The sequence below is a fragment of the Ursus maritimus genome, unplaced genomic scaffold (assembly GCF_017311325.1).
Source record: "Ursus maritimus isolate PB19 unplaced genomic scaffold, ASM1731132v1 scaffold_5, whole genome shotgun sequence".
Taxonomy (NCBI): domain Eukaryota; kingdom Metazoa; phylum Chordata; class Mammalia; order Carnivora; family Ursidae; genus Ursus; species Ursus maritimus.
The window spans coordinates 86,324,396-86,337,596 of record NW_024426663.1 but is presented as its reverse complement, the minus strand read 5'-3'; the positions used below and the strand labels follow the sequence as shown (position 1 = coordinate 86,337,596).

Genomic DNA, 13,201 nt, shown 5'->3' with positions numbered 1-13,201 from the left:
GAGGGGAGGGGGGTGGGGGAATTGGATAGACCAGTAATGGGTAGTAAGGAGGGCACATATTGCATGGTGCACTGGGTGTTATACGCAACTCATGAATCACCGAGCTTTATATCGGAAACCGGGGATCTACTGTATGGTGACTAACATAATATAATAAAAAATCATTAAAAAATAAATAAAAATAAAACTAGGCAAAAAAAAAGTAGCTTAATCCCAGCCTCTGTCTCAGAACAGAGGGTTCTCAGTCCCCTCTCCACTGGGCTCCTCTCGTCACTCTAACTCTGTTTCTGTTGGTGCTGCTAAACCCTATAGTGTCCCGGAATGTGCGCCCCACACCTGGCATCCCAGCCCTCACTTCCAGGGCTGGCACGTCTCTGTCCTTTGTGTTTCTAACACTGCCTGTCACCCCCACACATTCTGGAGCTCTGTTTCAGTGTGGTTCACGCGCACTCCAGAGCTCCGGTTTTCAGACTGGTCATGCGCGTTCCCTGGCTCACAAACTCAGTCTGCTCTCTCATGGGTGCCAGTCTGTGAGTCAGCCCGCTCCCCAGTGCAGGTGGCTACCGCGTCCCATCACCCAAACGCTGCGGCTCCCACTCCTTCTGTTTATCTTCCGATATCTGTGTGTGGATTCATGGCTCCCCGCTTCGTACCTCAATACTCAGCACTGGAGATGTTCATTTGTAGAGATCCAAATGTATCTTCCTGAGTCTCAGGCTGATTCTGTGGGTGTTCAGGATGGTCTGGTACCTATCCAGCTCGACTCAGGGGACCAGGTGAAAAAGGGGACCCCTACTCCTCCGCCATCTTCTCTGCTTCTTTGCACATCATTACTTTTTGATGTACTGTTCAATGACTCATTAGTTGCATATAACACTCAGTGCTCATCAGAACAAGTGCCTTCCGTAATACTCATCACCTGTCTACACCATCCCCCTACCCTTCTCCCTACTATAACCCTTAGTTTTGTTCCCTAAATCCAGAGTCTCTCATGGTTTGTCTACCTTTTGTATTTCTCCCCTTTCAGATTTCCCTCCCTTTCCCTGTGGCCCTCCACACCATTCCTTGTGTTTCACATATGAGTGAAACCCATATGATAATTGTCTTTCTCTGCTTGACTTATTTCACTTAGCATAATCCCACAGTTCCATCCATGTCGATGTAAATATTAGGTATCCATTCTTTCTGATGTCTGAGTAATATTCCATCATTTATATGAACCATATTTTCCTTATCCATTCATCTGTTGAAGGACATCTTGGCCCCTTCTGCAGTTTAGCTATTGCAGACATTGCTCCAATGAATATTGGGGTGCATGTGGTTCTTCCTTTCACAACATCTAGATCTTTGGGGTAAAAAGCTAGGAGTGCAATTGTTGGGTTGTAGGATACCTCTATTTTTAATGTCTAAGGAACCTCCATACTCTTCCAGAGTGGCTGTACCAGCTTGCATTCCCACCAACAGTGCAAGAGGGTTCCCCTTTCTCCACTTCCTTGCCAACATTTACTATTTACTGCCTTGTAAATTTTTGCCATTCTCACTGGTGTAAGCTGGTATCTCATTGGGGTTTTGATTTGAATTTCTTTTTTTTTTTTATTATGTTAGTGACCATACAGTACATCCCTGGTTTCTGATGTAAAGTTCGATGATTCATTAGTTGCATTTAACACCCAGTGCACCATGCAATACGTGCTCTCCTTACTACCCATCACAAGCCTATCCTGTTACCCCACCCCCTCCCCTCTAAAGCCCTCAGTTTGTTTCTCAGAGTCCATAGTCTCTCATGCTTCATTCCCCCCTCTGATTACCCCCCTTTCTTTATCCCTTTCTTCCCCTACTGATCTTCCTAGTTCTTATGTTCCATAGATGAGAGAAACCACGATAATTGTCTTTCTCTGCTTGACTTATTTCACTGGTGCAGGTGCCCCTTCTTTTCACTACGTCTGTATCTTTGGGGTAAATTCCCAGTAGTGCAATGGCTGGGTCATAGGGTAGCTAATTTTTTAACTTTTTAAGGGACCTCCACACTGTTTTCCAGAGTGGCTGTACCAACTTGCATTCCCACCAACAATGTAGGAGGGATCCCCTTTCTCCACATCCTCCCCAACAATTGTTGTTTCTTGCCTTGTCAATTTTTGCCATTCTAACTGGCATAAGGTGGTATATCTTAGTGTGGTTTTGATTTGAATTTATGTGATGGCTAGTGATGTTGAACATTTTTTCATGTGTCTGTTAGCCATTTGTATGTCTTCTTTGGAGACATGTGTGTTCATTCCTTCTGCCCATTTTCTGACATGATTATTTGTTTTTTGGGTATTGAGTTTGAGAAGTTCTTTGTAGATCCTGGACACCAGCCCTTTATTTGTAATGTCATTAGCAAATATCGTCTCCCATTCTGTGGGTTGCCTTTTTGTTTTGCTGACTGTTTCCTTTGCTCTGCAGAACAAGTGTCTAGAACCAGATGGTTTCCCAGGGGAATACTGCCAAATATTCCCAGAAGAAATAATACCTATTCTTCTGCTGATTTCTTAACTGGATTATTTGCTTTTCAGGTGTTGAGTTTAACAGGTTCTTTATAGATTTTGGATACTAACCCTTTATCAGATATGTCATTTACAAATATATTCTCCCATTTCAGTAGGTTGCCTTTTAGTTTTGTTCATTGCTTTCTTCACTTATTGTTGTTGTTGTTGTTTTATTAATGGATGCTTTACTATGCAAATGTTTTTCATTTCTGGTGTAATTCCACAGTTTGTTTTTGCTTTTGTTTCCTCTCCCTTAGGAGACATTTCTAGGAAAATGTTGCAAAGGTCATCATCAGATAAACAATGCCTATGTTTTTTTCCATGAGTTTTATAGTTTCAGGTGTCACATTTAGGTCTTTATTCCATTTTAAGCTTATTTTTGTGTAGGGTGGAAAAGAAAAGTGGTCCAGTTTCATTCCTTTTGTATGTAGCTCTCCAGTTTTGCCAACACAATTATTGGTAAAATTGTTGAAAAGACTGTCTTTTCCCCCATTGTATATTCTTGCATCTCCTGTTGTAGATAAATTGGCCATATAAACATGGTTTTATTTCTGGGCTTTCTATTCTGTTCCATTGAACTATGTGTCTGTCTGTGTGTCAGTAACATAGTGTTTTGATTACCATAGATTTGCAGTGTATCTTGAAATTAAATATTACTAAATTTATTGGAATATAATATTTATTTGTGAAGCATTTAAAACATTTACATGTATTTAAAGCACTACAGTCAATTTCAAATAATAGAGACACAACTATAAAATTATTTTGTGTTGACAAAATAACATTGCATAGTGACCAAATTTTATTTCCTAAGAAGTTTCACTGATTTATTGCCTTAGCTTGACATTCTCAATGTAAAACCTAAGAAAAGGATTTTTTTCACAAGTTATTGTATTTGGGGAAGCTTCCTAAGAAGATTAATGGCCAATGAGGTGAATGAAACAATAAGGAATACCATTCTGAGGCATGTTATTAACCTGATTATTGCTATAGACAAATTGACCTCTATGACCCTGAGGACATTCTCAGGAACATGAAATATAATCCTCAGAATATATATGCTGAATACATAAAGAACAGATATTTCCATTTACTTTGATTTCCCACTGGTTTTCCAAGCAGAGACATAACTCTTTCACAGTCAGGTATTAAGGAATTAAGTCCTCCTTGAAGGAAAACTTATGATACAATGTTTCAGAAATCCTAGAACAGAAAATAAAAGCTTCAAGATGTAGAAAAGAGGTTTATCAGAGCTCATCTCTGCTTAGTTGACCTTGAGATAAGAGCCAAAAATGAAGCCCAAGTCATAAAGGTGTGAGATTTGGCATAGAGATGTTCACATACCTACAATTTTGTTGGCAAGTTTTGATTTTTTTTTGTTTTTTTTTATGTTGATAATCTTTTTTTTTTCTTTTTTAATGTTTTTTTATTACATTATGTTAGTCACCATACAGAACATCCCTGGTTTCTGATGCAAGGTTCGGTGATTTATTAGTTGCGTATAACACCCAGTGCACCATGCAATATGTGCCCTCCTTACTACCCATCACCAGTCTATCCCATTCTCTCCCCATCCCCTCTGAGGCCCTCAGTTTGTTTCTCATAGTCCATAGTCTCTCATGCTTCATTCCCCCCTCTGGTTACCCCCCCTTTCTTTATCCCTTTCTTCCCCTACTGATCTTCCTAGTTCTTATGTTCCATAGATGAGAGAAACCATATGATACTTGTCTTTCTCTGCTTGACTTATTTCACTTAGCATTATCTCCTCCAGTGCCGTCCATGTTGCAGCAAATGTTGAGAACTCATTCTTTCTGATAGCTGAGTAATATTCCATTGTATATATGGACCACAACTTCTTAATCCAGTCATCTGTTGAAGGGCATCTCGGCTCCTTCCACAATTTAGCGTGGCTGCACCAGCCTGCATTCCCACCAACAATGTAGGGGGGATCCCCTTTCTCCACATATAGTGTCTGTTCATATCTTCTGCCCATTTTATGATTTGTTTATTTGTTTCTCACATATTGAGTTTGAGAAGTTCTTTGTAGATCTTGGATACCAGTCTTTTATCAGTAGCATCATTTGCAATTATCTTCTGCCATTCCGTGGGCTGCCTCTTAGGTTTTTTTTGACAGTTTCCTTGGTTGTGCAGAAGCTTTTTATTTTTATGAAGTCCCACAAGTTCATTTTATCTTTTGTTTATCTTGCCTTTGGAGATGTGTCATGAAAAATGTTGCTTTGGCCAATATCGTAGAGGTTGTTGCCTATGTTGTCCTCCAGGATTTTGATGGATTCCTGTCTCACATCGAGGTCTTTCATCCGTTTGGAGTTTATCTTTGTGTATGGTGTGAGAGAGTGGTCAAGTTTCATTCTTTTGCATGTAGCTGTCCAATTTTCCCAGCACCATTGATTGAAGATCCTGTCTTTTTTCCACTGGATGTTTTAATTTTTTGATGACTGACACAATTTAAAATTTATTTGAACCTTAAAACATTATTCTGATGTATGGTTCCATGAGTTGTAATACCTGATGTGGTAACCACTACCACAATGAAGACACAGGGCATTTCTATCACACAAATATTCCCTTATACTGCCTGTCTGTAGTCAAAACACCTTCCTCCAATCTAACCTTGCCATCTAGTGATCTGCTCTCTATCTCTGTATATTTGCCATTACAATGTGCTGTAAGTGGATTCATATACTATGCAAAAATTTTAGACTGGTTCTTTAACTTGTCACTATGCCTTTGAGTTTTGCCTAAATTTTTGCATATGTTAATACTTCCATAATTTTATCTCTAAATAGTATTTCAATATATATATTAACCACATTCTTTCTTTTCCAACCTTTAGTCAGTGAGGAACAATAATATTTTATACAACAAAGACAACAAATATTAGCAGTTAGGTATTCATTACAGGGCTGAGATAACAGTTGTTTTATGATTATATATAAATGCCAAAAAATAAAACTTGCAAAAACTGTTGGATGGTGTGAGAATAATATCCAAATATGTCTTTAGTCAATACACAATAGCAACATTGTCAAGAATAGTTCGTTACAGTGCTAGTTACTTGCTAACTGACTTAAGATTCACTTCTTAATATTTATTGATTCCACTTTTCCATGTAAACATCAACAGTATTTACCTTGTAGAATTTCTGTTCAGAGATACAGGAAATAATTGGCAAAATCTCTTGAAGCACTTAGACTTACAGTCAGGCATGTCATCAACATCATCATCATCATCATCATCATCATCATCAAGGTCACTATTTCAAGACTAGAGCAAACTAGCATCACAAACCTTCAAATTTTATCAGAAAGATGAAATGTAAGAAAAACCTTAGAGGTATGGATTAGTGAGTTGAAACAGATGTAAATAGTCAAATGATAGAGAATACATGCCATAATTGATATTAAATATGGAAAACATTTTTTAAGAGAGAAGGAAAATAAACATGAGGGAAGTGAGATGGATAGAAAGGACAGATTGCCAGAATTTCAAGAATATGATGATAGTAGAAAAAACTGATGGGAAAGTTAATGAAATGATAACCAAGATCATTTAAAAGAAAATTGATTTCCATGTAAATGTATTCATACACAGAAGTAAACCAGAAGTACATTTAAATTAATAAAGATGAAATTCAATGATAACGTAAACATAAAGAGATATAAATTTAGAAATAAATGAAAAACGGCATATTAAATTTTGGAAAATATATTAAATTTTACTTTCAATTTCTTGGTACATTAATTAAATTTCTACATACATTTATGTGAAACATAAAATTTAAAAATAGTAAGTGCATGAAGAAAACGTGCTATCTTCTCTTAATTATCCTGTTTCTGGATATGTGAGAATAGCATCTTTCTTTCCCATCTGGATTGCATAGTGAGAATTGTCTCCTTTGCAAACTAATCTCATTAATTTTTAAAATGTCACTATGTGATTTCCAATGAGATCTGTTAACAATATTCGTGTGGAATGAGAAAAGACCCAAAACCACCAAAGAAATGTTAAAAAAGAAAAAAAAAAGCTACGGGCATCATGTTTACTGATTTTCAGCTATACTACAAAGCTGTGATCACCATGGTACTGGCACAAAAACAGACACATAGACCAATGGAACAGAATAGAGACTCCAGAAACGGACCCTCAAATCTATGCTAAACTAATCTTTGACAAAGCAGGAAAAAACATCCAATGGAAAAAAGCCAGTCTTTTCAATAAATGGTGCTGGGAAAATTGGACAGCTATATACAGAAGAATGAAACTTGACCATTCTTTCGCACCATAAACAAAGATAAACTCTAACTGGATGAAAGACCTCAGTATGAGACAGGAATTCATCAAAATCATAGAGGAGAACATAGTCTGTAACCCCTTCGACATCAGCCACAGCACCCTTTTTCATGACATGACTCCAATGGCAAGGGAAACAAAAGCAAAAATGAACTTTGGGACTTCATGAAGATAAAAAGCTTCTGCATAGCAAAGGAAATAGTTAACAAAACAAAGAAGTAACCCAAGGAATGGGAGAAGATATTTGCAAATGACACTACAGATAAAGAGCTGGTATCCAAGATCTATGAAGAACTTCTCAAACTTAATACACGGGAAACAAATAATCAAATCAAAAAATGGGCAGAAGACATGAACAGACACTTTCCCAGTGAAGACATACAAATGACTAACAGACATATGAAAAGATGCTCAACATCATTAGCCATCAGGGAAATTGAAATCAAAACCACACTGAGATACCACCTTATGCCAGTTAGAATGGCAAATATTGACAAGGGAAGAAACAAGAAATGTTGAAGAGGATGTGGAGAAAGGGGAATCCTCTTCCACTGTTGGTGGGAATGCAAGTTGGTACAGCCACTCTGGAGAACAGTGTGGAGTTTCCTCAAAAAGTTTTAAAAAAATGGAGCTATCCTATGACCCAGCAATTACACTACTGGGTATTTACTCCAAAGATCCAGACATAGTGAAAAGAAGGGCATTGTCCACAATAGCCAAACTGTGGAAGGAGATGAGATGCCCTTTAACAGACAAATGGACAAAGAAGATGTGGTCTGTGTAGACAATGGAATATTACTCAGCCATCAGAAAGGATGATTACCAAACATTTGCATCAACATGGAAGGAACTGGAGGAGATTATGCTAAGTAAAATAAGGCAAGCAGAGAAAGACAATTATCATATGGTTTCACTTATTTGTAGAACATAAGGAATAGCAGGGAGATCATTAGGAGGAGGAAGGGAAAAATGAAGGGGGAGATAACAGAGAGGGAGACAAACCATGAGAGACTATGGACTCTCGGAAACAAACTGAGGGTTTTAGAAGGGAGGGAGGTGGGGGGATGGGCTAGCCTGGTGGACGGTATTAAGGAGGGCACATGTTACATGGAGCACTGGGTGTTATATGGAAACAATGAATTATGGAACACTACATCAAAAGCTATTGATATACTCTATGGTGACTAATATATATAATAATAAAAAAAAAACGCCAATAGGCTGTGCCTATAAAATCTTCTAAAAACTGTTATAATTGTAAAATTTGCAAGTCCAATATTGTGGTATTAATTATTTAAGAAATCAATTAAAATGAGCTTCTAAAAACAAAGAAAGGAAATATAGGGTTGCTTGGGGACTCAGTATTTCAGCACCTTACTCTTGGTTTTTGCTCAGGTCTTGATTTCAGGGTCAAGGCTTGCATCAGGCTCCACACTCAGCAGTGTCTGCTTAAGGATGCTCTCTTGCATTCTCCCTCTGTCCCTACCCCTGTTCACACTCTGTCTCTCCCTATGATAAATAAATAAATTGGAAGAAGAAAAAAGAAAGAAAGAAAGAAAAAGAAAGAAAGAAAGGAAGAACAAAGAGAAAAAAGAAAGAAGAAAAAATAGCAAATTTGCAATTAATTACTCATTTTTAATAACTATTGCAAGAGTGAATTAAAAAAAAAACAAATCACATTCTGGAATTATAATAAAATATGTAAAGTTTGAAACTATTATAAAATCTTTTCAAGTGATAATTAAACCAGTGCTGATTAGGATGTTTTTTAAATGAAAAGCAATATTTATACCTGTGGTCTATTGATGTGAACATAATGATTGGAACATTTTCATTGAATTCAAAATTGCCAAAACACTCCAGTGAAATTCAGGCCCCTCTACCCTTATAAATATAGCATCCTATGGAGCAGCACCATTGATACAATAGGTATCTAATAACTTAAGAAGTTGTATAAACCAAATAATTCAAAATTATTCATATTTGAAAGTAATTTTATTTGTGATTATCAACTTAATTGTATAAACCAGTAATTTGATACACATTTGTTCATATCAGAGTCATTGATACTTTGAATATTTATATATTTGGTGTCATTTTTCATTTAAAAAAATTCTAAGGGCTGCTTTCATGTCCTTATTTCTCAGGCTGTAAATGACAGGATTCAGGCTGGGAGGTAACAGAGAATATAACACAGACATAAAGAGGTTCAGTGATGGTGGAGATTTTGAGTTTAAACCTAAATATGCAATATATCCAGAAGAGAGGAACAAGGTTACCACAGTTAGATGGGGCATGCAGGTGGAGAAGGTTTTAAACCTGCCTTGTGAAGAAGGAATTCTTAGGACAGTGGACACAATATAAACATAGGAAGCAACCATGAAACTAAAACATACAAAAGCAAAACAAAAACTAACAATAATAAACACATATTCTACAATTTGCTCCCCAGAACAAGCCAGTGTGAGCAATGATGGAATGTCACAGAAAAACTGATGCAGTACGTTGGAACCGCAGAAACGGACAGAGAATGTACCTGCAACATGAATGGATCCATAGACACACCCACTGAACCATGATGCTGTCACCATCTGCACACAGGAACCCCTATTCATGATGGCCTCATAGTGCAGAGGACAGCAGATGGCAGCATAGCGGTCATAGGACATCACCAGAAGGAGGGCAAACTCTGTGCCGGCAAAGAAAACAACAAGGAAAACCTGTGAGGCACATCCCATGTAGGAGATAGAATGGCTGTTAGTCAGAGAGTTCATGACGGATTTGGGGACAGTGACAGAGATGTAACAGATATCAATCAAAGACAGATTTTTGAGGAAGAAGTACATGGGGGTTTGGAGAAGGTGGTCAATGGTGGTGAGAGTGATAATGAGGAGGTTTCCCACCAATGCTGCCAGGTAAACCAGGGAGAAGAATGCAGCGTAAAGTCTCTGCAGCACCTGATCATCAGGGAATCCCATGAGCAAGAATCTTGTTATTGAGGTCACATTCATTAATATCTCAGGCATGGCAATTTTTTTTTGAAACATAAGAAAAATTTTCTTGAATCTTTGGAATGTGTCTCTTTGTGTTGGTTCTGTTATTCACTGATTGTGAAGTGATTCCTGGGGTAGAGCATATCTTGCAAACTATAATTCCTTCAATGCATGTAGAAAAAAATTATATTAAGATAGTCATTAAAGCAGATAAGAATAATTTTTCATGTGTTAGCCTAAAATTTATGCATAAAATTATAGAGTTATATTTAGAAAATATATTTTAAGCCCTAAGAAGTGATTGTGGAAGCAGCTGAAATGTCAAGAATGGTCCTGTTCTCAGTTTATTGAAGGCAATGGCCCAGTAGGATCTGGATCTTAAGATCTCCTGGGTTAGTCTTAAAAGTTATATTGAAAGCCCTAAGAGGTGACTGTGGAAGTAGCTGAAATATCAGCACAGTTCTTGTTCTTGGGATATTGAACACAATGGCCCATTAGGAGCAGGATTCCATGATCCCTTGGGTCAGGGAATAAGTTAGGAGTTATGAAAGAATGTGACTTCAGCCACCCCCCCCTTTTCTGCACCTGGGGATTGCTAACCCAAATTTCCCTCTCCTCCTTCACCCGAGACTGACTCCCTGAGTGCCTATGTGTACCAGAGAGTGCAAACCTGCTTTAAGGCTTCAATATATTTGTCATCCTTTTGTACTCCTTTCCAATGCTTGGATGCATCTGTCCTTGCTTTTCTGATAAAAAAAAATAAAATCTATGTGCAGGATTCAGCTATTGCTGCTCTCCTTTGCAGAGACAGCCCTGTACTGCCACTCTGATTGGAGTCTCGGAACTTTATTTTACTGTGCAAAGACATAAAATAGACAAATACTACGTCACATATCCATAAATGAGAGATTTTTTGACTTTGCTGAAACAGTTTAAAAATAACAGGGAATTTGGAATAAAAGTAATTTGTTTGTTCAAAAAATATTCAAAATCATTAGCCATCAGGGAAATTCAAATCAAAACCACACTAAGATACCACCTTATGCTAGTTAGAATGGCAAAAATAGACAAGGCAAGAAACAACAATTGTTGGAGAGGATGTGGAGAAAGGGGATCCCTCCTACATTGTTGGTGGGAATGCAAGTTGGTACAGCCACTCTGGAAAACAGTGTGGAGGTCCCTTAAAAAGTTAAAAATTGAGCTACCCTATGACCCAGCCATTGCACTACTGGGAATTTACCCCAAAGATACAGACGTAGTGAAGAGAAGGTCCATATGCACCCCAATGTTCACAGCAGCATTGTCCACAATAGCTAAATTGTGGAAGGAAACGAGATGCCCTTCAACAGATGACTGGATTAAGAAGCTGTGGTCCATATATACAATGGAATATTACTCAGCTATCAGAAAGAACAAGTTCTCAACATTTGCTGCAACATGGACGGCACTGGAGGAGATAATGCTAAGTGAAATAAGTCAAGTAGAGAAAGACAATTATCGTGGTTTCTCTCATCTATGGAACATAAGAACTAGGAAGATCGGTAGGGAAGAAAGGGATAAAGGGGGGGGTAATCAGAAGGGGAATGAAGCATGAGAGACTATGGACTCTGAGAAACAAACTGAGGGCTTCAGAGGGGAGGGGAGTGGGGGAATGGGATAGGCTGGTGAGGGATAGTAAGGAGGGCACGTATTGCATGTTCCACTGGGTGTTATACGCAATTAATGAGCCATCGAATTTTACACCAAAAACCAGGGATGTACTGTATGGTGACTAACATAATATAATAAAAAAACATTAAAAAGAGGAGTTAAGATGGTGGAGGAATAGGGGACCCCTTTATCAGCCGGTCCCCTGAGTCGAGCTGGATAGGTACCAGACCAGCCTAAACAACCACAGAATCAGCCTGAGATGCAGGAAGATACATCTGGATCTCTACAAATGAACATCTCCAGCACTGAGTATTGAGGTACGAAGCGGGGAGCCGTGAAAACGTGCACAGATATCGGAAGATAAACGGAAGGGGGAGGGAGCAGCCACGTTTGGGCGCCGGGAAGCGGCAGCCACCTGCACGGGGGAGCGGGCGGACTCAAGGATGGCACCCACGAGAGAGAGCGGACTGAGACCGGTGAGCCCACTGAGACCAGTGAGCCAGGAGTGCACCACCGGGCATCTCGTGGAACACCAGAATCCCGGTGTGCTCACGGGATCCAGACTGAGACCGGGAGCCTCCGGAGCGCACGCGGGGCGGTTGGCGGGCCACCTGCATGGGGGAGCTGGTGGACTCATGGTCGGCACCGCGAAACAGCAGACTGAGACCCTGAAACGGGTGTGATCACTACCAGGCTTCTCATGGAACTCCGGAATCCCAGTGTGCTCACCGTGCATCGACTGAGACCCAGAGACCCGGGAGTGTGCGGGGTGGCTGGTGGCTGGTGGCTGGCGGTGTTGAAAACAGGAAGGACAGAGACGCACCGGCCCTGGAAGTGAGGGAGTGATGCCAAGTGTGGGGCGCACATCCCGGGACGCTGCAGGGTTGAGCAGCACCAACAGTAACGGAGTTAAAGTGGCCAGAACATCAGTGGAGAATGGGCTGCAATCCCTCTGTTCTGTGACAATTCAGCCTCTGCTGCTCTGACTCTCAGAAGAGGCATAACAGACTGCCCGGGAAAGCCACCAGAGAACAAAAGCCTGGAAATACCGGCTCACAGTGTGCCCATCCCCATCCCCCCTCACAGGGGACACAGAGACTCTACCCAAACAGGGTTGCCTGAGTATCAGCGCGGCAGGCCCCTCCCCCAGAACACAGAAGGCAGGCTGAAAAATCAAGAAGCCCACAGCAGGGGGTGCCTGGGTGGCACATCATTGAGTGCCTGTATTCGTCTTAGGGCGTGATCCCAGCATTCCAGAAAGGAGTCCCTCATTGGGCTCCTCCGCTGGGAGCCTGCTTCTTCCTCTCCCACTCCTTTAATTCTGTTCCCGTTCTTGCTGACTGTCTCTCTCTCTCAGATAAATAAATAAATAAAATCTTTAAAGAAGAAGCCCACATCCCTAAGATCCCTATAAAACAAGGGGCATGGCCTGGGACCCAGTCAATAATTTGGGCTCTGGACAACCCCGCAATCTCTCCCCATCAGAATGACAAGAAGGAGAAGCCCCCCCCCCAAGCAAAGAATAGACAGTGAGTCTGTGGCCTCTGCCACAGAAATAATGGATATGGATGTAACCAAATTATCAGAAATGGAATTCAGAGTAACAATGGTCAAAATGATGAGTAGAATTGAAAAAAGTATTAACGAAAAGGTTATTGAGAATATAGAATCCCTAAGGACAGAAATGAGAGCGAATTTGACAGAAATTAAAAATTTTATGAG

General features: G+C 39.8%; 1 protein-coding gene across 1 annotated transcript; it reads right to left on the bottom strand.

The window, feature by feature from the left end:
* Positions 1–3,719: 3,719 nt before the first annotated feature.
* LOC103680610 (olfactory receptor 14A16-like) lies at positions 3,720–9,862 on the bottom strand. The gene is made up of 2 exons (XM_008710109.2): positions 8,960–9,862; positions 3,720–3,728 (listed from the first exon to the last, which is right to left on the bottom strand). The coding sequence occupies exons 1-2, from the start codon at positions 9,860–9,862 to the stop codon at positions 3,720–3,722; spliced, it is 912 nt and encodes a 303-aa protein (XP_008708331.2).
* Between the last annotated feature and the right edge of the window lie 3,339 nt (positions 9,863–13,201).

Excerpts from the sequence above, each read along its gene's own strand:
- LOC103680610 (XM_008710109.2), bottom strand. The coding sequence starts at position 9,862 with ATGCCTGAGATATTAATGAATGTGACCTCAATAACAAGATTCTTGCTC.